The following is a 26,482-nucleotide window of genomic DNA, read 5'->3' on the forward strand; positions in this document are numbered from 1 at the left end:
GCAGTATCCCAACAACAGGATTTTGGGCCCAGATTCACAGCACTTACAGGAGAGTAAGGCTGCTGATGCCTGCGAGATCCTGGCAGCGACAGAGGTATATGGAGAAAAGTGAGGCTTTTCTGTGCTGCGGCAGAGAGTCTTTGAAGTCCGAGCCAAGTAATTAGGCCGGAGAGAAGAAGGCCTCTTAATTTACAACCTGCCAGAGATAAGGAGCCTCATGGCTGAAGTAAAGAGCTGGAATGGAGCTTTTACAAGCCTCAGATGGGGTTCCGTGCCCAAAGCTTAATGGCCACAATTATCAGACCTGGGCAAGGTACTGTGAGGGCCAGATGAGAAGGCTTGGTGTGTGGCACACTGTTTCTGAGGACCCCCCCCCCCAGCGCCTCTGACGGGTGCGTGGGTGGCACAAGATTCAAGAGCCATGGGAATAATTTTGCTCTCAGTAGCTCCTGGAGAGTTCATTACCCTGGTTGGCAAGACCAGCTTGCGTGAGATGTGGGAAGGGCTTCAGGCCTGTCATCTCTGTCAAGAGACTGGGTCTGTGTTGCTTTACTTCAGAAAGCTGCACAAGAAGCGTTTGGGGCCAGAGAAAGACCTTAGAGCCCATGTTTTGCATTTGCAGCATCTCAGACAGGAATTGACTCTTAGAGGTTTTAATATGCCTGAGTCTCTGTTTGCAATCCTTATCCTGGACTCCCTGGATGAGAGCTATCATGCTATGGCAAGCCAGCTGGCAACTCTTCCTGCGCAGGACCTCACTGCTACAAGTTTTTGGCAACCTTGCAAAACGAATATGATAGGAGGAATGCAGCTGAACCAGCTTATGTGCTTCAGGGAGAGAAGTGTGGGATAGCATTCCAGCCTCCAGGGGGAGCCAAGGCGTTGGCAGCTATGAAGTGCTGGAACTGTGGAAACCAAGGTCAAATTCAGAGATACTGCCCAAAGGCTGGAGGGAAATAAAAGAAAAAGCCTCCAGATGGCCAGAAGCAGAAGGGGGGTGGGAATCCCAAGCCGGTGAAAAACAAGGCTTTGTTTGCTGGCACTGCTTCTCCAAAGGCAGATTTATTGTCAATTCTGGAGCGACGAGGCACGTCTGTGGAAATCGACACCTGTTTATTTCCTTTACGCCGCAGGATGGGGAAATTCAACAGGCTGATGGTAAGACTTTGATAATTGCAGGAGTCGGGACAGTGAAACTGGCAAGTCTGCATACCACCATCAGCAAAGTACTTTTTGTTCCAGATTCTGCAGACAATTTGCTCAGCGTCCCACAGCTGACTGAGCAAGACTTTGAGATCTCCTTCAAGAAGGGCATTTGCATCATCAAGAAGGGCAAAGAGGACATTTTGCATGCTACGTTTGTAGATGGCTTGTTCTTGATAACTTATGATGACAAAGCTGTTGATGTGTCTAATGTTGAATCTTGTGTTGCACAACTAACAAAGTTCTTCATTCAGGTTGTATTCACAAACAGCACAGAAAATTTGGTCACATGTCATGGCAGGCACTGACCAAGATGCCTGGGATGGTTCAGGGTTTAACCACAAAGCCCTGTAAGTTTCACAAATGTGTCTCTTGTGCAGAAAACAAAGTGAAGGTTGCTCCCAAAGGCAAAGTGTCTAGCCGACAGGCTTCCAAATCCTATCAGCTAGTCCACGCAGACCTGGTTGGTCCACTTGCGCCCTCTTTGGGTGCAGCAAGGTACTTCATGGTTTTAATTGATTCTTTTTCTAGGTACATTCATGTGTTTATGCTCAAGCAGAAGTCAGAAGTGTTTCTTAGGTTCAAGGCGTTCTGTGTTTGGTTGGAAAATGCTCACAATAAATGCATTGGTTGTTTATTTTCTGATCGAGGCAGCGAATTCACTTCTCAGAAGTTTGAAGCTTTCCTGACTGAGAAGGGAATCCAGCATGACCTCTCAGGTCCCAGATCTCCGTGGGAGAATGGACTTTGCGAGCGGGCAAGCCAAACTTTGCTGCAAGGCCTAAAAACCTTGTTGCATGATGCCAATCTCCCTGAGAAATATTGGGCGGAGTCTTTGAATACTTTTGTTTATTCCTATAAGAGGAGACTGTCATCACCTATTGGTTGTACTCCCTATGAAAAGATGTTTGGTAAGAAACCTTACGTCAAGCACATGAGAATCTTTGGTTCTGACATGTGGGTACACACCCCACAGAGCAGCAAGCTTGGGAAGCGTGGGGCACATGGTTTGTTCATGGGGTACGAAAAAGGTGCATACAGGTTATTCATGACTGACTCAAAGTCTGTTAGGTTCACAAAGAGTGTTGAGTACAATCCTAAGGGGGGGGGAATGTGGGAATTTTCCATAGTCACTCACAAGAGGATGAAGATGATGAGGAAGCAGAGGAAGCTGAGGATGATGATCAGAGTTTGGATTCCAGCTCAGTGGGTGGCGCTGCTGCTGATGTCAGCGACAGTGATGACACAGCAGACTACAAGAGCGCAAAGGCCTCACTCAGACCATCTGATGCGTCTGACACTGAACTGGAAGAACCATTGTTCACCATTGGCCACTTTTCTCCTAAAATAGAGGAAATGAGTGCAGAAGACTTGCGTCTAGTACGCAGATCTGAAAGGGCCACGAAAGGCAAACCTCCAAAGAGATTTGCTGATGAGTTTGCTAAAACAGCAACTGCTGTTCTTAGTAGCTCAGAGAAGGTGTGGGAACCATCAAGCTTCCAATAGATCCAGTCTTTAGACTCGAAGGATGCTGAACCATGGCTCAATGCCATGAAGGCTGAAGTTGATTCCTTGAACAGGAACCAAACCTGGGAGATGGTGCCAATAGTCCAAGGAATGAGGCTAGTTGGCAGCAAATGGGTCTTTAAGGCCAAGACAGACCAGACTGGCAAGGTTGTCAGGCACAAAGCCAGATTGGTTGCCAGAGGTTTTTCACAGGTACCAGGACAGGATTACCACGAGACCTACTCTCCCACAGTCAAGTATGAGAGCATTAGGCTAATGCTCAAGATTGCTGCAGAGGAGAAGCTACACGTTTCTCATCATGATGTGAACACAGTTTTTTTGTACGCGATTTTTGGGGGAGGAACTATATATGCTTCCACCTGATGGAGTGGAGGTACAGAAGGGAATGGTCTGTAAACTACAGAAATCCCTATCTGATCTCAAGCAGAGTGCCAGGTGTTGGAACATAAAATTCACTGAGACATGGCTTTCTCTAGGTTTTTACCACAGCAAAGCTGATCCTTGTGTGTTTGTCAAAGAGGGGCAAAACAAACTGTATTGTTTATGTTTTGTTGATATTTTGCTTTTGTTTTGGAAGAATCAGGCTTTGTACCAAAGCACCCTAGCTCAACTGAGGGAGCACTTTGACATGAAGGATCTTGGTGAGGTATCCAACTATCTTTCTTTGCATGTAGAGAAAGACCAAGCAGGTAATTTTCTGGTACGCAAAACACAGAAAATTGCTGATGTATTAACCAGGTTGAATTTGGTTGATGCAAACCCAGCAGACACACCGATGGTGACAGGTTACCAGGTAGATTGTGCTGCTGAAGCATTTTCTGACACCACACTGTACAGATGCATTCTAGGCAAGCTGAATTTCATTGCTGGATGTTCAAGACCTGACATAGCTGTAAGCACTAACCTGCTTAGCAGACATGCCAACAATCATACTGTTCAGGATTGGAAAGCTCTGAAGCGCATAGCCCGCTATTTGAAGGGGACTTTGCACTACAGACTGAGGTTCACAGGTCAGAAGACTGGATGTTTTACTATGTTTTTATATATGCTGGAAGCCACCCAGAGGGGCTGGGGCAACCCAATCACATGGGTGGGGTACAAATAAATTACTACTACTAAGATTTGTAAGCTGCATTGCACTATTATCCTGAACCTTTGTATTTTCTTAAAACCATTTATTATTATTATTATTATTATTATTATTATTATTATTATTATTTTAAAGAAAGAATCTTGCTTTCTTTTTAGCGAGTGGGGGAAAGCCATAGGTCCCAGGTTCAATTCTCAGCATTTCCAGGTCGGGCTGGGAATGCCCTCTGCCTGAAACCCTGGGGAGCTGTTGCCAGTCAATGTATAGACACTAATTGAGCTAAATATACAAAAGGTTTGATATAAGACAGCTTTCTTAGGATGGAGAGAAAACGTGGTTGCCAGCTGAGAGTTGTACACTCAAAATCAGACAGACTGTTGTTTTTGATAACAGCCTACAAACCTGGTTTAAACTGAATCCTAACACCAGCATCATTCTGGATCTTCTTTATCATTTCCCCATTTCTTCCTATGACGATTCCCACGGCAAACCTTGGCACAGAGACCTACCAGGAAGAGAGAAAAGCAGTAAGAGGGACAAGGAAAAGTTTCTTACAGTCCTTTTTTTATTTCAAATTCTACAGAGAGAGGCTATAGAACCCAGCCTCTTGGATAATGGAATTGTCCCAAGTGAATCTCCACCCCCTTCTCTCCCACTTCCTCATTTGTCATCATCATCTCCTCTACAGATGCCACTTTGAGCTCTTTGCTCTCCTACTTTTAAGACTCACCAGGTTCCAGGAGATGGTGGGTCTGAAATGCTTTCTAGTGACAACTTGTCATTCAGCTGCTGCTCCGGCTCTGCCTGCTCCTCCTCTCCCATTATTTCCCACCTTTTCCCCTCATCTGCCTCTCAGCTGTGACCTCCTGCAAACCACTGTTGTAAATCTATACTGCCTCCTCTTCCTCCTCCAGGAGTGTCAGGCTGGGAAGGTGGTCTCCACCATTCCTCTTCCCAGTCCCTGACATCACCCCCCTCTCCAGAGCTCTCCTCCTCCCAACCCAGTGGTTTCAATTGGTTGGGGTGGCATGTATGGAACACCCTTTGCAAGTCTGATGCATGGGCATGTTCTGCATACTCCCATGAACTTTCTCCAGGTCCATACCCCCTTCCACACAATCAGGGATTGCCACTTCTTTCTTCACATCCTGGAGTCTAGAATTTGCTCTACTTCACATTCTTCCTCTCCCTCTACCATGGTGGGAGGTGGAGGTGCTTGTCTAGGTGCCTGGTCGGGGTGTGCAGGCACGACAGGCAACAAGACTGATCTGTGGAAGACGGGGTGAATCTTCATGGATACAGGCAATCGAAGCCTGAAAGTCACAGGGTTGATCTGGTCCACAACTTCAAACGGGTCCACCCTCTGTGGGTCCAGTTTCCTGCATCTGCCCTTCTGTGGCAAATCATGTGTCAACAGCCACACCTGATCTCCCACCTTAATCTCAGTGCGAGGCTGCCAGTGCACACCAGTCGTTCTCTTATAGGCCTCTTTGGCACAGTCCAATTGCTCTTTCAGCAAACTCTGTATTGCTGAAAGTTCTTCTACAAAGTCTTTTGCTGCAGGCACTGACAGGGTGTCAGTTGGGGTTGGGAAGGCACAAGGATGGTATCCATAACTGGCAAAGAAGGGAGTCTGATGCACAGAAGCATGGAGAGCATTGTTGTATGCGAACTCCGCCAAGGGAAGCTTGGAAACCCAACCATCTTGTAGATAGTTCACATAGCAAAATAGGTACTGCTGCATCGTGGCATTGTTTCTTTCTGAATTCCCATTCCACCTTGAGAAGCTGCATGAGCTTCTTCCAGAACTGCAAGGTAAACTGTGTTCCCCTATCAGACACTGTAGTGAAGTTAGGAAATTTCAGTAGACCAAACTTTGGTCAAGTAAGAAGCAAAGTATCATGGGAAGACCAAAGGCCATTAGGATTTATGGGGAATGTGTTTTGTTACTTTAAAATTGCAGACTACCAGTCTCCAAATGTGTGAGGTTGCTTATCTCAGGAAGGAACTTCTCCAGGTTGATTAGTGGTCTTCTGACACCTGGTACCTAACTCATTCACACCCAAACAGTGTTGTTATCAACCCTAATTACTCTGGGAATGTGTATCTGCTGAGTATCTGAGGAAGGGAGGAACTCTTTGATCCAAAGTCCTGGGAACTAACGAGCTCAGCTGTCACAAGTTAAAATTATTAGCCAACTAGCTGACCATTGGTGAATTTAAACATAATCAAGAATTTTGATTGGGTCTGAGTTCTGTTTCCACATGAGGTTTTGAAATAAATATCCTAAGGACGGACTGAGAAAGCGCGCTCTGCAATCCGCCCTTCTGTCAGCTTGCCACCTTGCTGACAGTCGTCTTGCTGCATTGACATGTGAGTCTTTGTAGTGGAGATTCTTCCTGCCTTGGAGATGTGGAGCCATCTAAGGACTTTGAAACCATTCTAACTTTGCCTTTGTTCTTTTATTGTGAGTATACTAGCTAGCCATATTCTACAATGTTTTTGTTTTACCTGTTTGAAATGTATAAGAGATGTGCCTGCTTTAAGTATGTTTAATCTTGTTTTTTAAAATAAATTTTAAAAAGAACTTTTCCTGTCTTGTGTGCCATTCTGAGGGAAAGCCTAAGTCCAGTGCCTGACCAATCCGTCACGTACTACATTTGTTGAATTTCTGCCTGCATTTTGTGGAAGCAACTTGCAGGGTGGGGCAGCCGGTAAATAGGAAGCATAACCTTCTCCCTTGGGTTACGACTTCTGGTGCCCTGGTACAGGGGAGTGGTGGCAGCAACTACCCTTTTTTGATGTGTTCTGTCCTGTAAAAAGTATATGCTGCCGGCCGCCGTTCCTTTAAACCTGATCCAGCTGGATGGTGGGACAGGAGAGGGAGGGGGCGAGTGGCCGGAGCATTACTACAGACACTATCAGTTGAGGGAGTCTGTGCAACCTGAATACATGATCTACAAAGAGCTGAGCTGTTTCTTGGGCTGTCAGAAGTTCCTTACAGGGCACGAAGTGCACCATCTTGAACAGATCTACCACTACCCAGATCACTGTCTGCTGCTATGATTTAGGCGGATCAGTGAGGAAGTCCATAGCTATGGTTTCCCAGGGCCCTTGCAGGGAGGGCAGCAGTTGTAACAAGCCTGTTGGTGCCTCTCTTGGTGTCTCTGTTCACTGACATGTCTCACAGGCTCTCACATGCTCCTTGACCTCCTCCCTCATCCTTGGCCATCAGAACTGCTGCACCACATGGTATAACGTCTTGTACTGCCCAAAGTGTCCCACTGTAGGGTTGTCATGACACTGACGTAGGACCTTGGCTTGGCGGTATCCTGCTGGGATGCAGAGAACCTCTCCCTCTATACAATAGGCCATCCTTCTCTAAGAAACCATCTGCTTCGTTGCTGCCTTCCTGCAGCACCGTTAACTTGCCTCTGGTGAAGGCATCCTCTCGTTAGCTACTGGAAGTTTGTGACTTCCACAATTGACCCAGCTGCTAGCTGTAGCTGTGCTGACTCCAAGGTATGTCTATACACTGGGGCCAGCTCAAAGTCTTGATATTCCGGCTTCCTGAAGAGAGCATCTGCTTTTTGATTCCAGTTACCTGACACATACTGGACTCTGAATTCAAGCCGAGCAAAGAACTGTGCCCAGTGGATCTACCATTGATTCAGGCAATGCGTCATCTGCCAATACTCCACATTAAGATAGTCTGTGCACACCTCCACCTGGTGCTGTGCCCTTCCAGGAAGTGCCTCCACACTTTGAAGGCTTCTTTGACAGCTAAAGGCTCGTTTCCCCAGATGGTGTAATTCTGTTCTGAAGGGTTCCATTTTCTAGAATGGAAGATGCACAGGCATAGGGTCCAGTTTTGGTCTTCCTGCAGCAGCACAGCACCTACCACTCTGTCAGAGGCATCCGTTTCTACAACAAATGGCCTATGGAGGTGCACGGGTCCAGGAATAGCTGCCGTAGTCCTGTGCTGCCAGTCACAGCAGAGCTCAGTGGAGGGAGAAGCCAGCCAACCACCCAAGTCTCAGTGAGTACTTGCCTGGAGGCAGAGTCCATATACAAGGTCTAATCCAGTTCTAAGGTCAGGAGTATATAAGTTCAAGTCGTCTGATAATCTGGGGGTCAAGAAAGCCAAGGGTCCAATGTCACAAGAAGCAGCAAGATCTGGCCATGAACGACGAATGTTGTTGCCAGCAACTGACAGAGGCTGGAAAACCTTCTTAAGAAAGCTGGAGCCAGCTGGTTCTCATCAGGAGCAACAAGGCTGATCAGCAGCAGGTGGAGTCACTTCACTTTCTGCTCCTTCAGGCTGCTGCTCACCAGGTGAAGCTGACTCCTGGCCCATGACACTATCCCCCGCCCCAATAATTGGTATCATTTGGAAAAAAACATCATTTTGGGTAACACATTCATTTTTATTACTGACATCCTGTCGCTGAGTGATAATCTTGACTTATTCCAAATTTCCAAATCTCTTTGATTTCTTTCCAAATTTTAATGTAATTGTCCTTAAATAGATTACTATTTTTATTCGTTAGCCAGATTCCAAAGTATTTAGTTTTGTTTTCTATTGCCAATCCTGATATCCTCTTAAGTTCTTTTTCCTGCATAATCATATTTTTTGCTAACATATTGTTCTTATTTTTGTTTAGTTAAAATCCTGCCGCTTTACCAAATTCAAGAACTCTTTCTATTATTTATGGAACACTTTCTTCTGGATTTTCGGTGGTTAAAATCAAATCATCTCCAAAGGCCTTTATCTTATGTGCCTTCTTCCCTACTGTTATACCTTTTATATTTGGATCTTTCCTTATTGCAATCATTAAGTGTTCATTAAGGGGTGAAAGAGTGCAGCCTTGCCTGGTCCCCTTATCAATGTTGAATTCTTCAGTTGTCTCATTGTTGAGGATCAGTTTGGCTCTCTGCTTTCAATATATTGCGCCTCAATACCCCTGCTGAAGTTTTCACCGAGTCATGTTCTTTCTATATATTTTTCAAAAAATTCCACGATACGTTATCAAAGGCCTTCTCCGCATCTATCAGCATCAGTATGGCCTTTTTATCGGATCTTTTTTCCAAATATTCTAGTATATCTATTATATTTCTCATGTTATTGTGCATGTTTCTACCTGGTAAGAAACCCGACTGGTCTTTATGTATAATTTCATTCAAAATCTTTTTAATCTGTTGGCAAGAATATCAGAAAATATTTTATAATCGTTTTTCAATAATGATACAGGCCTGTAATTTTTGATTAATGTCGGATCCACTCCTTGCTTAGGTATCAATGTGATAAATGCTTCTTCCCACGATTTTGGTATTCTTTCTTCTTTTAAGATTCTGTTCAATACTGTTTTCATTGGTTCTGCTAGTATGTGTTCTAATTTCTTATAATACGCCAACGGCAAGCCATCCGTACCTGATGCTTTCCCTGTCTTTGCTTTGGAAATTGCTTGTTGCACCTCCATCATAGTTATTGGAAGGTTTAGTTGTTCGACTTTTCCAATGTCTATCCTCAGAAGTTTATTCTGTGCGAAGCATCTTTCCATCCCTTCTTCATCTTCTGCTTTATATACTGTAATTTTCTATAATAATTTGCATTTCACTAATTACTTTAGGGTCTTCTATTTTCCCATCTTCTTTCAGTTTCTCTATTAATCTCTCCTTTTGTTTTTTCTTTAATTGCCATGCAAGTAACCTGCCTGGCTTGTTGGCGAACTAAAAAAAAAAAGTGTCTTAATTTTTAATTTTTTTGTTTAATTTCGTAGTTCTAAATCATGGAAAGCTGTGTTTGTAAAAACTTTTTTTTTTTTAAGGTAGCTCCTTTTTTGGATTCTTGGCTAGTTCTTTCTTGTTTTCCCTTATCTCCTTAAACAGTTTTTCCAATCCCACCCCCCTCTTTTATTTGAATTATATTTTGTTGGATAAAGTAGCCTCATATTACTGCCTTACTTGCGTCCCATACAATATTAATATCTGTTCCTTTATTCAAGTTATTATCAAAGTATTCTTTTAAAGTTACCTTCTCCTTTTCTAATATTTTCTCATCATTAAGAATGGATTCTTTAATTCTCCATCTTCTTGATATTTTCCTTCCTCCCATCATTTCCAACGTAACTGGATTATAGCCGGATATTGTTTTTGAGTGGATTTTGGCTTTCTTACATTTTGATAATTCTTTGGATACCTATATTGCGTCTATTCTCCCCGCCAAGTTTTTTTTTGCTTCTGAGTGGTGTATGAATTGCTTTTCATTTGGGCGTTTAATCTTCCATATGTCCTGCAGATCAAGATTTTCTACTAGTTGCAAAAAATAATGGTAGTCATCCTTCTTTATTCTCCCGTCTCATGTGTTGTTCTATCCATCTCCAAAGAAGTGACTCCATTTAGGTCCCCCATTAGTATGTTTTCATCACTATATTCTAATAATTTATCCTCCAATTTTTTATAGAATTCGGCTTTTTTGTCATTTGGCGCATATATTCCCACTATAATTATTTTTTGTTTTTGTTTTTTAACCCTTATTGCCATCATTCTTCCTTCTTCATCTTTAAATACATACTCCGAGTTTAGCTTTGGATTTGCATAAATGATTAACCCTCTTTTTTAAAAAACATCTGAGGAAACAAATTCATCACCCAGCTTTTTATTAATTAGCACCTTTCTGTATTTTCTAGTTACATGTGCCTGTTGCAGACATATTATATCCCATTTACTTTTTAAGAGATGTTCAACCTTGTTTCTTTTTATCTTGCTATTTGACCCATTAACATTCCAGAAAAAAATTAAGGTCCATAAGTTGTCAGTTATCAATTCCTTTATTTTGATCAATTGTTGTGTGTTATTGTGTAGTGTTCGATTTAAAAACCCCTTCTTACACCTCCTTTTCAGCTAACATCTTGACTTTTCCTCTCCTTCAGTATCACCAATTAAATTAAGTGTGCAAGGCAGACAAGAAAAGAGGCTTTACAAATGAAATCTCATTACTAGACAAAGAGTTATTACAAAATAAGACAAAAGTAATTTCTAAAGTATATGAAACATTGTTGGACTGGGAGGTTAAGGACGAACAAGTAAAAGAGGTAATGATTAGATGGGCTATGGATATAGGTAAAACTACTGAATTATCATGGGAAAAATTATGGAAAGTAAGTTGGAAATTTACGGCTTGCGAAGTGATAAAGGAAAATCTGATAAAGATGTTTTTATAGATGGTATTTGACACCAACCAAAATATGCAAAATGTATAAAACAAAATCAAATCTGTGTTGGAGCTGTAATCAAGTAGAGGGGACACTCATACATATGTGGGGGACATGTGATAAAATCAAAGGCTTCGGGGATATGGTGTATGAGGAGCTAAAGAAAATGTTCCAACAAAACTTTATTAAGAAAACAGAACCTTTTTTATTGGGGATACTCAATACAGATATAGCCGGGGGGGGGATCCTTTATGTCACAGGGACCACGAGAACATTAATTGCCAAAAATTGGGGGGGGGGGAATAACACTGACAAAAAAAGAATGGCAAGATAAATAATTTGATAACATAAAATTGGCCAGATTGACAAAAGCTATTAGGGATCAGCACAAAGATTTCAAAAAGACTGGGAAAAATATAGAGAATACCTTAAAAAGCAGTGCCCTCAAATTAATACTTGGACTTGTTTCGATTAACTTCTGCAAAATAAATTAAAGCATGTAAATCAAAAAAAGAAAGAAAAAGAGGTAATAATGAATTAAGAAGGAAACAGTTTACCAAAAACAAAAAGGGAACCGTGTTGAGGATGAAGGAAGTCAATTGGAAGAAAAGAAGAAATGAAATATAGTATCTATATTGCTGTCCAATTGTTTGTATACATTTCTGTAAGTAACTATGTTTTATTTGTATCTCTTTGTTTTTGGTTCATTTTATTTTTGTTTATGTATTTTTATGGTGGGTGTGGGTGTGTCGCAAAATAAACTAAAAAAAATTCAATAGTATTGTTTCAAGCTTTCTATGCTGGGCTCGAATTCACCTACGACTTTAGTGCACGGTCCTCTCCACAATTCTCCATTATAAATCCAATAAAAGGTAGTAAAGAATGGGTTTCAGTTGCTTTTAATCCAACTTTCCCATCGGCAGACATACTGTATATCTAATAGAGTCACATAAAATTAATAACATTCTCACTTGCAAGTTGTTTCCATGGTGATAATTACCCAGAAGACAGGAATGGACTTCGTTTTTACTCCTCCGCCTAGCGCCGAATTCAGCCTAATTAGATCCATTAATTAATCTTCTTTCTGTTTCTGTCGTCTTAAATGTAGTTTTCGGAAGATCTCTGCTGCAAGTAGGAGTTTGAAGCTTCACTCCCATGGAGTTGCGATACTGCCATATCTGCAGGCTTAATCACCGGTTCTTCCCCACTCCCCGTTCCTATCGGAACAGGGGTTTGAGGTTCGCAGGAGAGCTGTTTTGTGGACTGCTGGACCTCTCGACACCCTGAGGACTCTCTCAAGGATTTTAGGGGGTGCGCCTCACCTTGGCGCTTTCCCCTGTACCTCTGCGGGGCTCGAGTCTGTCAGACGAACGGACTCACACTCCTTTTCGCCATTCGCAGAAACTGGAAGCCTGGTGTGTAAAGATGATTCATTGCTGTCATCCTTTGTCTATTCACATTCCTCTGCTTTATTCAAGGTCTTACTGGGCTATAAATAACTCCCCAACAGAAGGCTGCTCCACCATTAAAACTCCAGGAATTATTTTCTTCAGCCCGCAGTTACGAGAACAGGGTCACATAAATAAACTCCTGCTAGATATAATTAGCAGTCCTTCGTTTTACCAAATTAGTCTCTTTTCCACTCCAGTCCAAAGATATTTTCAATATTGTCTATTTCAACCTCGGTTGAAAGGGGAAGGTATATAAAACCATTGTGAAACTCTTGGTAGAGTATAAATCAGTGTTTTCCCTTTCTTCCTTCAGTATCAGGCAAACATAGTGACTACACACAATTTTTTCATTTTGCAAGGGGGGGTCAAGAGCGAAAAATATCATTTAGGAATCATTATAACAAACATTGCCTTGCCTCTCCCTCCCATTCCGGCAGCTGCAAGGATTTTCGTGCTTGTAAAAAGTCATTCAAATACCTTCATAGCTCAAGTCCAGTCCTTTCGGCAGCTGATTAATTGCAGCCCATTATCATATGCTGTTTCAGGAGCGCACCTTAATTAAAGCCAATATTCCAAATTCTTGAGGAACCGATCATGGATCATGCCAGAAATGGAGGTTCATCCATGACAGGGACACACTTCCCAGGTTGTACCCGTTCTGCCTTTCAAGTTGGCTTAAGCAACACAGAGGGATACTGTGCACTCACCAGAACCCCCTGAGGAGCATTGCCAGGAATTTTACCTCATAAATCCTGGCTTTCCCCTGCCCAGAGGGCAGCAGAGCTCTACCATCATGGCCATGACATCAGGCCGGAAACCTCAAGCAGATGAAAACATTAGCAGGCTGGTCCTCCTGGTGGGTGATCTAAACGCAAGGCTAGGGCCAGATGACTCCAGTTTAGCAACCAAATACAGGTGAAAAATTGGGTTTCCTGAGACATCTAGACCAGAAGCCCGCCAGACCCCAGGGCTATCTAAGGACCAATATTCAAACTACGCCGGCGCCTGCCTTTTCAAATTTTCCAGGCAGCTGAGTTTACACATTCTAAATGGCCACACAAGAGGCGATATCCCTGTGAAATATACATTCCTGTCAGGGTCAAAACCTAGTACAATTGACTACATATTGGTCGATAGCGAATTATTAGCAAAAACTGAGCGATTAAAAGTGCTTCCATATGTAGAAGGGGATCACTTCCCATTACCCCTGAAGGTATCCCTCAAAAACAAGACAATATTTCTTAAAACAATATACCCTGTAGAGATTATCGCTTTAGAGCACCCTGGATGTCGAGCTAAATGGACCCCCGCACTTGACATCCAACTAAAGGAGATTTTAGCTTCTGAAAAACCATATACACCTACCAAGGGCTCCTGGAGCAACCTCTATCCAGAAGATCCCCTTGTTGAATATGAGTGCTTGCTTCAACGCCTAAAACCCCACCTCTTTAACAGAAAACAGAAAACAAACCTTGATTTGATCAGACCTGCTTCCAGGCCAAGAAAATGTTACAAGCTGCCTATAAAGCTGCCCGGACAGCTGATAACGTTATTAGACAACAACCCTATATCTCTGTCTGCACTGTAAAAAAGAATACAAAGCCCTAATAACCCGCCAAAAATATGCCTGCAGCAGAAAATGCTCGTCGAATCTAATTAGCGTGGCAAAGGGAAAAAATCAGTCACTATTTTGGAAATTGGTTACCTCTGGCTACCCCAAGGCTGTTTCCCCTCTATCCACACAAATCCCACCTGACTACTGGGTCTCCTATTTTTAAGCTATGTATGAGGATGTTGAATATCCCAGTCAGGAACATGAAATAGAGCAGCTGGCTAAATGGCCGGCAGTCTCGGAAATAGAAGTGAAACTGCATATAAACCAACTGGAAATGGCTAAAGCTCCTGGACCTGATGGCATCCTTCCAGAAATGCTAAAATCACAGGCGGACTGGTGGGCCCCTTCCCTTGTGAGGAGAATCAGAGCTTACAGGGTTAATAGCTGTTAAAGTTTGTGAGTCGTAAATCCTTTGACCCACTGAGTCTGCTGCAACGGCACTGCAATAAATTTGATTTATTGCCACTCTAACAAACTTCAATGGCGCCCACGCGCTGCCACTCTTCTCAGTTGCCGGATAATAGCAGAGTTCACACGCAGCATAAAATGGCTTGTCTGTGTCAACGTGGTGTCTTCAATAAATCAGCTCGACACCAGTGCTTCTAATCTATCACTCTTTATTTAGAAGCATAACAAACAGAAAAGAAAAACCTACAGAATCTAGCTGCATGTTCGCAGCTTTCTGCCGCTAACAAAAACAAAACTACCTTCCTCACATTCCCAGAAAGACTGCTATCCAGAGAGCGTTCAGCCCCCACAGAGCACAGAAGCAGCCTTTGACTCAGTTCCCAGAACCAGACTCTGGGACAAGCTTTGGCCCACTACCATCGATAGAAGGCTACTATATTTAATTCAGGTAGTACATTCAAATACGGCCCTTAGAGTCAGGTGCAGCCGGCTAGGGCATTTAACAGATCCCATCAAAACATTTAAGGGTGTTAGGCAAGGATGCCTTTTGGCCCCTTTATTATTTAATTTTTATTTAAATAACTTAGTAACCACTCTCCATAACCTTGACTTCCACCCTCCGAAGTTAGCAAACCGGCATATCACGGCTCTGCTTTATTCAGACGATGCGGTAATACTATCCAGAACCCCCTTAGGGCTTAGGAGAGCACTAAGAAAATTAGCTGCCTATTGTGAGATGGAATGCCTCAAAATAAATTATCAGAAGACCAAAATTATTGCTTTTGGGAAAAAACCAAAGCTCAGAAACTGGAAACGTCAAGGCCAAAATTTAGAACAAATCTCGAACTATAAATATTTAGGAATGGTGGTCCAGGCATCAGGATCCAACAAAATTCATATTAACTCAAATGAGTGTGCCGGAGAAAGATCTTCAAATGCTATCCTTAAATTTTTTAGAACTCAAGGGGGTTTTTATGTCCCCACGGCACTAAAATTATATAAAGCCAAAACATTGGCACAGCTCCTTTACGGATCCTTTCTGGGCCCACCTCCCTCCTCGTTCATTCCCCTTGAAAGAGTGCAATCCAAACTCCTCAGAGCCAGTCTGGCTGGCAGACAGCAGTCTTAAACACTCTTCAGAAACTGGGCCCTGCTCCCCAAACCCTCATAACTATGGGCCTGGGCCAAGCTAGATCCGTGGTTAGGCAAAGAATCATGGACACAGAGAGACAACAGGGCTGTATAAGGGTCCCCAATTATAAAATCATAGAAAACGGGAGATATGTAGCCACTCCAGCAACATATCTATTTTTCCTTGCATCCAGAAATGCAAGAAGGGCTTTCACTCTTCCTAGAAGCTCGGCCTTGCCCTCATCAGTTCTGGAAGGCTCCTATAGAAGTGTCTCGTACTCACAGAGACTTTGCGCCTGCCCATTAGGGGAAATAAGGAAGCCCCAAACATATATATTTTTAGATGTCCTTTTTATGCTGAGATTCGTAGAGATACCATTGATCCTTTGCTGAAGAGGCTTGCCAATCTTTCAGACAAGTCTAAACTTAATTCTCTCCACTTAGGTAGGCAAAGATCACAAGATGACCTGGCTGGTAGTCAGATTCTGCGCCCAGATTTGTAGGCACAGATCATCCTCTAGAATGAAATAGCTTACTAGGAAAAAGCTGAAGTCGCCCTTTAGGGCACCTCAGGGTCAATTTTTATGGTAGCCCAAATCTCACTTGTACAGGTGTATGTACGTATATATCTCAATTTTAACTCATGAGCTATTGCTGCAATCTGCTCTAATTGTATATTTTATCTTTATGAACGCTGTTTTTATTGTGTTGTGTGAGCTGGTCTTTGACCATAATAAATTATCTATTAGCAGGCTTTCACTCAGCCCTGCACGGTAAATAGCTATCAAGGAATCATGATCCCACGCTAGCTCCTTCGACAGCAAACTGAACTATGTACTGTACTCCATTACTGAGTTAGACCCCTGCTTCAGCTTAATTAGCTTTCATGTATTTGCAGGTTTCTGCTGCGGGTCCTGGGACATGGAATAGAGATGAGCCATAAAACTGTTCAACCTCAACAAAAAGGGTATTGATTAATTAGTAAGGTAATCACCCAGCATCTGGCGGCTCCTTCCAGAAGACTAATAACTAAAAACACACGCTCCTGGTCTGACAAAAAGTCATCTTGCCTCACCTTCAAAAACATTTCCATGTTCGCTTTCAACCCAAGCAACTCAGAGGTCTGTCCATTGAACTATGTGTGTGTCTCATTGACCGTCTCTGGGTTTCTCCCACCATCCTGGCCATTTCTGCATGTTGAGAGTTGACGGCCATTGTTAATTGTTCTACGTGTCCTCTCAGCGTTAAATTTTGTTGTAAAAGGCATTGAAATTGCTACTTTCAGTTATCAGTCTTGGCAGGCTGCACCCTGGCAGCTCCTGCCCTGTTTGTCATGATTTATGACTTAACTGGCAATTAAAGAGGAATTGGTACAATCTGTCAGGGTACTGTCAGCGGCTCCAGGCTGGTTGCCCAGGAAAGCATCATTTTAAATAAATGAGTAATTACTTCAGCCTCCTAAAGCTGTGCAAATATGCACAATATGCATGTATGCATGTATAAATCAATAAATAAAATAATATAAAACCATCTCTCAACTTCACTTTTTTCCCTAGGGAGAAGATTCCTGTATTGCAGGGAATTGGACTAGATGTCCCTTTGGGTCTATAACATATAAGATAAATCCACACCTCTATGCTGCCTCCGCCCATTCTGGAAGTGAATTCGTTGCGTATGCCCCTGAAGTCTGCCTGGTCTTTCTCTCGAATGATCTCCAGTACCATCTCTCTTGCTTGCTGTTCAAATGCAGAAGGAGGAAAACAGGTTGATGACTAGTTTTGTTAGATCCCCACAAAAAAAAATTATCCTTGCCTCTTCAGGGAGCATAATACTACTTGCCCCTCCTGCGGTCTCCAGCAACAGGTATTAGAAGCATACTGCCTCTGACAGCAGAAGTAGAACATAGCTGCTGGAGTTAGGCAGGCCCAAGGTTCTCCAACAAGCTTCATGGCTGGGGTGGGGAGTGTTTTGAACCTGGGGCTCCCCTCACCTAAGAATATATGAAGAGCTGTGCTGGATTAGGCCAATGGCCCATCTAGTCCAGCAACCTGTTCTCACAGTAGCCAACCAGATGCATGTGGATGCCTGCAAGGAGAACCCAAGCATAAGAGCACTCTCCTCTCCTGCTGTTGCCAGCAACTGGTAACTCCTTGCCCAACACTTTTATCCAGCACACCACACTGGGTCTCTTTCGACTGTATTGCAATTTCATGAAGAGCCAACCACCTGTCTCCTTGATCCTTGCCCATCCTGGCTAATAAAGGCAAGCCAGGAAGGGCTGGGTGATGGGCTCTGCGGGGTGCTGAATGCTTCCCTCTGTGAGGGAGACTTCCCAGACCCGCTGAAAGAGGCGGTCATTAAACCGCTTCTTAAAAAAACATCTTTAGACCTGGCCAATATGGCCAACTATCGCCCAGTCTCAAATCTTCCGTTCTTGGGCAAGGTGATTGAGCGGGTGGTTGCTGAACAACTCCAAGCACGCCTGGAGGATGCGGACCATTTGGATCCCTTCCAGTCGGGATTCAGGCCTCATCATGGGACTGAAACTGCCTTGGTCGTGTTGGTTGATGGTCTCCGGCGGGCTAGGGACAAAGGTGAAAGCTGCTTCCTAGTTCTGCTGGATCTCTCAGCGGCCTTTGATACCATCGACCATAACATCCTTCTGGACCGTCTAGAGGGGCTGGGAGCTGGGGGCACTCTGATACAATGGTTCTGCTCCTTCTTCCTGGGCCGTTTCTAGAATGCGGTTGTGCGGGGGTGAGTGTTCAGACCCCTGGGCTCTCACTTGTGGGGTGCCTCAGGGTTCCGTCCTCTCCCCCATGCTTTTTAATATCTATATGAAGTTGCTGGGAGAGATCATGAGAGGGTTTGGGCTGGGTGTTCATCAGTATGCGGATGATACCCAGCTCTACCTCTCTTTTAAATTAGAACCGGTGAGGGCAGTGAAGGTCCTGTGTGAGTGTCTGGAGGCAGTTGGAGGATGGATGGCGGCTAACAGATTGAGGTTGAATCCTGACAAGACAGAAGTACTGTTCTTGGGGGACAGGGAGCGGGTGGGTGTGGGGGACTCCTTGGTCCTGAATGGGGCAACTGTGCCCTTGAAGGAGCAGGTGTGCAGCCTGGGAGTCATTTTGGATTCACAGCTGTCCATGGAGGCACAGGTGAATTCTGTGTCCAGGGCAGCTGTCTACCAGCTCCATCTGGCACACAGGCTGAGACCTTACCTGCCCGCAGACTGTCTCACCAGAGTGGTGCATGCTCTGCTTATCTCCCGCTTGGACTACTGCAACACGCTCTACTACTGCAACACGCTGAGTGTTGAGCAATAAAATTTAATTGCTGCCAATTAACTTGCCCGCTTCTAATTTACAGCTTCAGATAACGGCTGGCAGGGCTTTTCTGGCAGCCTGACAACACCCCTCCTCACCAGCAGCGCAAGGATTTGCACTGGTTTCTTTTCCTTTCCTTTCCTTGACCAAACTCTATTTGAGTGGGTTACCAATGTAAAGATGGTGTGTGGCAGATGCAAATGGGAAAAAGGACTGCTTGGCCCATATGCTTGAGGTCCTCCACCCTGCCACCATCATTGTGTACATGTGAGAGAGAGACAGACCGACAGCAGTCCAACTGTGCCATTATTGCAAATCCTCCTAATGTTCTATCAGCATAATGGCAAATCCTCTTCGATACATACCTGTACTTTAAAAACGTCTCCAGTAATCCGGAGAGGTTTATCTACTCCAGTTGGCAAAGGACCGTCTTGGATCATAATCATTTTCACGCCTGTTCGTTCCTGCAAAAGTGCCAATGGCAGTGCAATGGGGAGAGAAAAGAGAAAATGCCACAAAAAATAAATGGAAATGCCAAAACAGACAGAAAGGCTATGAAAATGGTGGGGAGTGGGGGTGGAAAAAAGCAGGGATAAGCAATGGGAACTCCCCTGGAGCTTTGGACTTTCATGTAGTTACCGTAAGTGACATGGCTTGGCCAGCTTTTCCTGATAACTCCATAAGCAGAAGGCAAGTGACAGTAAAACGAAAAGGGGGGTGGGGTGGGGAGAGAGGAAGAAGCAGGCAAGGATTTTTTGCTCTACCACCCTCTCCCACTTTCACTTTGCATTTAAATACTTGTGCTCATGGTGCATTCATATAATTGTGTATCAATCACGTATTATTTTTGACTAAAAGCCGTTACAAAACCTGCAAATCCAATAAAACCTATTAAGAAAGATCCAGAAATAAACAACCATTTACAATAAATCAAATTAATCAATCCCCTGCACAATCTACCGGATTGCCTTTTATGGGACTAGCACAAATACTTTTAGTGGCTTTTGCAAATAAGGCTGTTTTATATGTAACAAGTGGGTCACAGTCAGATAACAGCCAACATATTTTCACTTCAGGGGTCTGTCCCTGTAGCAGTGCCAACATCTGTTCCAAAAATCTCTTTCTGGGATTTTGATAGAGCTGACAATGGGGTATGTAATGGGGAAGGTCTTCTACTTCACCTACCCCACAAATACAGAATCTTAAATGTCTTGGAGCTTTCCTATATCTTCCATCTAAGACTGATGTGGGCATTGTTTGAAAGCGGAGAGCTGTAAAAGCAGTTATCAGGGAGGCAAAGTTAAGTGTCTGCAAATATTGGGCTCTGGTGCGGTTAGATTTCAGCAAATGGTACCAATGGGAGAATTTTGAGATATAGATTAAAGAGAAATCTTGCTCATTAGCCTGCTTATAGATCCAATTCCTGAGCAGTCTTTTAACTCATGGGAATACAAAAATGTCTTGTCAGGTTTTTTGAGACTAGCAAATCTTGTGCTAGCTTGGCCCAACCACCCTTCTGCCATTGGTCTTCCAGGCAGTGTCTAGGCAAACGGTCCTCTGACATATCCGGGACCTTTTTATACTACGAAAGAGCAGCCATCTCCGCCCTAGCTTTTACAGACACCACGCCTGTCTCTGTCCTGAGGAAAGCAGCCAGGGTACCTGGAGGTACTGCCAGCACACATTCTGGCACACTTCAAGGTCTTTCAGGTTGCTGTGATTTATCCCCCAAATTTCAATACCATACTGCATTTGAGCTACTAGTTTCCCTAAATAGACTTTTAGGGCTGGAATTACCAGCCTGCCACCTTTAGAATAAAAAAAAGTCAGTATAGCATAGGCTGACTTCTGTACTGTTGCTATTATGTTTTGTAGCTGAGGTTTTCATGAATTTTTCTCATCAAAGGAGGGAACCTGATCTACTTTGTTGCCACCTAGATTTCAATTAAACTTAGGGGTGCGTTTGCCAAAGATAGTCACCTTTGATTTTGTGTAATTTATTCTGAGTTTCTCTGATGGGCAAAACTTGTTTAGTTTTTTCAGGCTTCTCCTCATCCCTATTCTATTCAAAGATAGTAATACAATATTATCTACATATATCAGAATTGCTGTTTTATGATTCCCAATTGAAGGAGGAAATTGATCAGGGTGGTTTAACTTTGTTACAATATTATTAATATAGAGGTTAAATAAGAGTGGTGCTAGCAAACAACCTTTTCTGACTCCTTTATTAGTACTGATTTCCTTCGTCAACCTTCCATCTGTACTGATCCTTAGCCTTATGGTTGTATTAGTATGTAACTCTGGTATTAGGAGTACAGTCAAACCTTGGTTCTTGAATGGCTCCATTTTTAAACATTTCGGTTCCTGAAAGCCAAAAATCCAGAAGTAAATGCTCCAGTTTTCTAACATTTCTTGGAACTCGAATGTCCAACGTGGCTTCCACCTGAGCGCAAGAAGCTCTTGAAACCGATCAGTTGTCAAAAGTTTCCAAGTCAAATGGTCTGCCGGAATGGATTACATTCAACAACTGAGGTTTGACTGTAACAAACTTTTGTAGATGTTAGTCCTTGCAAGTTTACCCCACAGAAGATTCCTATTAATTGTATCAAATGCTGATACGTCAATAAACGTAGCAAAAACCCGTTTGGAAGGAAAACTAGTGTATTTATAGATTAGATGATGCAATACAAAAAATTGATTGTACTGTGGCCCTTCCTAAACCCAGCTTGTTCCTGATGCAATATATTGTTTTCTTCCACCCAACTTGTCAGTTTGTGAAGAAGGTAGTGGCTATATATCTTAGAGCTGATATCCAATAAGCTAATAGGCCGATAGTTCTGGGGGCTATGTTTATCACCTTTCTTGTTGATTGGAATGATTACACTCTGCTTCCAGCCCTCAGGGAAAGTGCTAGTACAGTTTATATACAAAAATCATTTTGCTAGGAGAAGAGACCACCAATCAGAGTTGTTCTTCAAAACCTCTGATGGGATCATGTCCTCTCCAGGAGCTTTATCATTCACTAAAGCACCTATAAGATCGCTTACTACTTGTTCTGAGACTGGGGGCCATTCTGGTAACAACATTAACCAGTCCTGAGTAGTAGTTGGTCCATTAGGACAGCTGTCACAATCACTTTCAAAGATACTGCTGAAGTAAATACACCAGGTATTAGCAGAGATGCGAGCATCTAACATAGGATTAAAACCTGTGTCTGAGATCAAATTTCAGAAATGTCTATCATTTCTATCCAAGGGGGCCATTCCCAACTCTTTCCACTGAATAATCATGAATGACCTCCTCCCCCCTTAGTAGTCCCTTATAATTTGAATGATAAAAAGCCAAAGTTTCCAAATTACCGTATTTTTCGCTATATAGGACACACTTTTTCCCCTCCAAAAATGAAGGGGAAATGTGTGTGCGTCCTATGGAGCGAATGCAGGCTTTCGGCTTTCAGGCAGCTATCCGCAAGCCTTCGGAGCCCGGCGGGAGTTCCCGAAGGCTTGCGGGAAGCAGCCTGCAGCCTGGGGAGCGCAGCGCCAACTCCCGCTGCGCTCCCCGGGCTTCAGGCGGCTATCCGCAAACCTTTTATTTTTATTTTTTAATTACCATATTATTTGGCCATTCTTTTTCTGCATATGTTTATCTTTTTCAACGTTTTCAATACTCTCAACATTTGGATTTAAAAATTCATAAGGACATAATTTGATTTTTTGTGGTTTGCTGACTTGGTGGATTAGCCTAATTGGTGGCAAGAAGATAAGTTTTTATTTTTCTTCAACAATAAGAATTTAAGATTTTGCCTGAAATACTGTCGAAAATTGGAAACTGTTAGCCATTCAAGAGGCAAGAAGATTTGTTTTGGGGTCCTTTGGGTTGTAAATTGAATATATAATTTAAAATTGGGAATATTGTTGGGAATTGGAAGTCAGTAGCCACGAAAGTGGTAAGAAGATTGCTCCCACTGACTCTGGTGGTGTTGGGCCCCTTCTCTCTCTTTGTATTTGGGTACTCTTTCTATTGTTTGATATTGTATTGTTTGATTTTTGGGAAGGAATCGGAAGGGCCTTGAAGGGAATGTAATCAAAATGACTCATGTACAGAAGAAAGTGAGTGAGAGAGGAACACCGATGGAAAGGAGAGGCTCTAAACAGGAACCAGATTTTAAAGGAGAGATATTGAAAATGTTTGCAGAAATTAAAAATGATATAAAGCAAAGTGAAAAGAATATAGAGACTAACTTAGAACAAGTGGATAAAAGGATTGGACAGATGGATAAAAAAGTTGATGTAGCAGTAAATGAATTGAAAGGGCAATTAAAGGACGTAACTAAGAGAACACAAACTTTAGAAGAGGGGGTGAAAAGGACAAAGTTGGAATTGAAAGAAGTGAAAAAAGAGGAGAAAAAAATTAAAACAGGGATGTCGGAAATTAATAAATCACAGGTGGTGGTGTGGGATGTGATTGCCATGAATGAACTCAGGCAACGAGAAGTTAACCTAAGGTTAAGATCTGTGCCGGAGACGCAAGGTGAAAATATTAAAGAGAAACTGATAGAAGGGATAGCACAATGGTTGGAGCTGCAGACAGAAGAGGTGGCAAAAACAGTGCAAAACGCATTCCGAATGAAGGTAAGAACAACTAAGGCAAGGAAATTTCCAAGTGATTGTTTGATTACATTTAAGGATAGAGCAATGAGAAATATGATATTACAAAATAATAGAGAGAAGAGATTGAATATTGAAGGGAATTACATAATTATCTTTAAAGACATCCCAATCAGGTTGTTGAAATGGAGAGACCCATATAAACCAATGGTGCAAATTCTCAAGAGAAACAAGATAGAATTTAGATGGGAATTTCCGGAAGGAATCTCCTTTTTCTATAAAAGCAAGAAACACAGCTATACGAGCCCAGAGGAAACAAACAAATTTCTGAGAAGATACAAGGAGTTACGAACAGATGAAGAAGAAGTAAGGGGTGCAGAAGCAGGAGCAGGAGGTTCGGAATTGGAGGAGAAATAGATGATCCGAAAGGGATTAGAAAGGGATTCTTGGACTTTTACAGACATCTATACAAAAGTAGAGAAAAGAATAATATGAGGAAAATAGAAAGATTTTTAAAAGAAAAGAGGTGCAGAAGATCCCGACAGAAAAAAAAGACAGACTGAACGCCCCAATAGAAATTGAAGAGATAAAAGAGGCAATAAAAGAATTGAAAAAAGGGAAAGCTCCAGGACCAGATGGATTTACGGCAAGTTACTATAAAGAAATGAAACACATCCTACTTGTACCAATGAAAGAAGTTATGAATAACATTATGAAAGAAAGAGAAATCCCGGAAACCTGGAAAGAAGCCTTTATCACATTTATTCCAAAACAAGATTCCGATTTAACAAAAGTTAAAAATTATAGGCCTATTTCATTGTTGAATACAGACTATAAAATCTTTGCAAGTATATTGGCAATGAGGATGAAAAAGGTATTACAAGAAATTATACACAAAGATCAAGCGGGTTTTCTTCCGGGCAGGCAGATGAAAGACAATATAAGAAATATAATTGATATTTTAGAATATTTCATAGAATCATAGAATCATAGAGTTGGAAGAGACCACAAGGGCTGTGATGGGACGATGAGCTGCTTGTGTGTAAAATCCAAGTCCCTCAGAGTTTGGTCAAGTTTGCAAACCTCTGTCTGTAACGGAGCCCCTTAAACATGGCTCCGTCAGTCGCTGGCAGATTCCGACAGTGGTTGCTTTCGGAATCGCTTCCAACATAAAAGCTCCTTAACGGAAACACGTCTTCTGGACTCTCTGCGTGACAGTTTCCGGCGAGGAGTGGGTGTCCCTACAGGAGGTCCTGAAACCTCCCCACTGTTTTCGCTGGAAGTGTCTCTGAGCCATCCCTCCAGCTCACTTTCCCTCAGCTCACCTCCTCTCCCCCTACTGGTTCCCTCTTCAGCTGCTGAGTCTCTCCCAACCTGTGTGAGCCCTTTCACCTCCCTTCCTTCCGATGGCAGTTCCCTGACATCCACCTCCCCTCCAGGGCCCCCTTCACCCCCTCCCGCCCCCTCCTCTACGGGCGGTGAGGAGGCAAAACCCCGGAATGGACTTCCTTCATCTTCCGATGTCTCGAACACTTCTCTCCACCTGTTGCGGTTCCTGGTCTCAAAGTACTCCTCCTCCTCAGAGTCCATCTCCCCTTCCCCTTCCGAGTCCGGGAATCCTTCCAACTCCTCCTCCTCATCGGTGGTCCCAAAGTATTCCCTCCGGAACCTCTCCACAGGCTGAGGTTTCCTTGGGAACCTTTGATGGAACGTTTCTATCAATACCTCGTCATTGATATCTTCTGCCATTACCCAAGTGTTTTCTGACTCCGGTTCTCCTTCCCACGCTACCAAATACTCCACCTGATCCCCCTTCCACCTGGCGTCGAGGATTTCTGCCACATGGCTGCTGCATTCCCTTTCTTCTATGACCGGTCCCCGAGTGGCCATCCCTTCTCGTCCCCCCTCATACGGTGACAGTAACGACCTGTGAAATACTGGGTGCAGTTTCATGTGGTTGGGTAACCGGAGCCTGAAAGCCACTGGGTTGACCTGTTGAATGACCTCAAAGGGACCCAATCTCCTGGGTCTTAATTTCTTACAACCTCCTTTGAACGGCAACCCTTGGGTTGACAGCCACACCCTATCTCCCACCCTTATGGTTTCACCTTCCCTTCGGTTCTTGTCTGCCTGCCTCTTGTATTCTTCCTTCGCCCTTTCTAAGTTGAGTTGGAGCTGACGATGGATTGCTTCCATTTCTTCTACAAAATGCTCGGCTGCCGGGACGCTCCATCTCTCCCCTTCTCCCCCTGGGAAAGCCCTGGGATGACACCCATAATTAGCCAAGAAGGGGCTCATCCCTGTGGACACATTCTCGGCATTGTTGTAGGCAAATTCCGCCAGCGCCAACTTTTCTACCCAGTCATTCTCTCTGTCATTGACATAACACCTCAGGTATTGCTGGAGGACACCGTTTGCTCTTTCCGCCTGCCCGTTGGTTTCAGGGTGCCGGGCAGTCGAAAAGTTGACCTCCACCTGCAGTAAGCTCATGAGCTTCCTCCAGAACCTGGAAGTAAATTGTTTTCCTCGGTCTGAGACCACCCTCAATGGCACTCCGTGCAACCTAAAAATGTGTTCTACAAATAACTTCGCTGTCTCTTCCGCCGTGACTGCATGCGAGCAGGCTACAAAGTGGCACATCTTTGTTAGTAGGTCTACCACCACCATGATGGCTGTTTTCCCCTTGGACTTCGGCAGATCAGTCATAAAATCTATCGACACTGCCTCCCAAGGTCGTTCTGAGGTTGGTAAGGGTTCTAATAGCCCCGCCGGCGCCCGCCTCTCCCCTTTGGCTCGCTGGCATTGCTCGCACCCTCTTACATACTCCCGTACATCTTCCCTCACCTTAGGCCAACAAAATTCCCTGGTGACCAACCACATGGTTTTGTGTTGTCCAAAATGCCC

At 43.4% G+C, this 26,482-nt stretch overlaps 1 protein-coding gene across 6 annotated transcripts in view; it reads right to left on the reverse strand.

Moving 5' to 3' along the window:
• The window catches only part of LOC308467742 (far upstream element-binding protein 3-like), a 312,914-nt gene that overhangs the window by 139,581 nt on the left and 146,851 nt on the right, over nucleotides 1–26,482 (reverse strand). For all 6 annotated transcript variants that reach the window (XM_080989443.1, XM_080989441.1, XM_080989444.1 and 3 more), the window contains 3 exons: nucleotides 19,334–19,432; nucleotides 17,271–17,375; nucleotides 4,223–4,325 (listed from right to left, as the gene is read on the reverse strand). In XM_080989443.1, the coding sequence (XP_080845569.1) occupies nucleotides 4,223–4,325; nucleotides 17,271–17,375; nucleotides 19,334–19,432 (307 nt within the window). The remainder of the gene's footprint in view (nucleotides 1–4,222; nucleotides 4,326–17,270; nucleotides 17,376–19,333; nucleotides 19,433–26,482) is intronic.

This window comes from Podarcis pityusensis, assembly GCF_964106645.2.
Source record: "Podarcis pityusensis genome assembly, chromosome: W".
Classification (NCBI taxonomy): Eukaryota; Metazoa; Chordata; class Lepidosauria; order Squamata; family Lacertidae; genus Podarcis; species Podarcis pityusensis.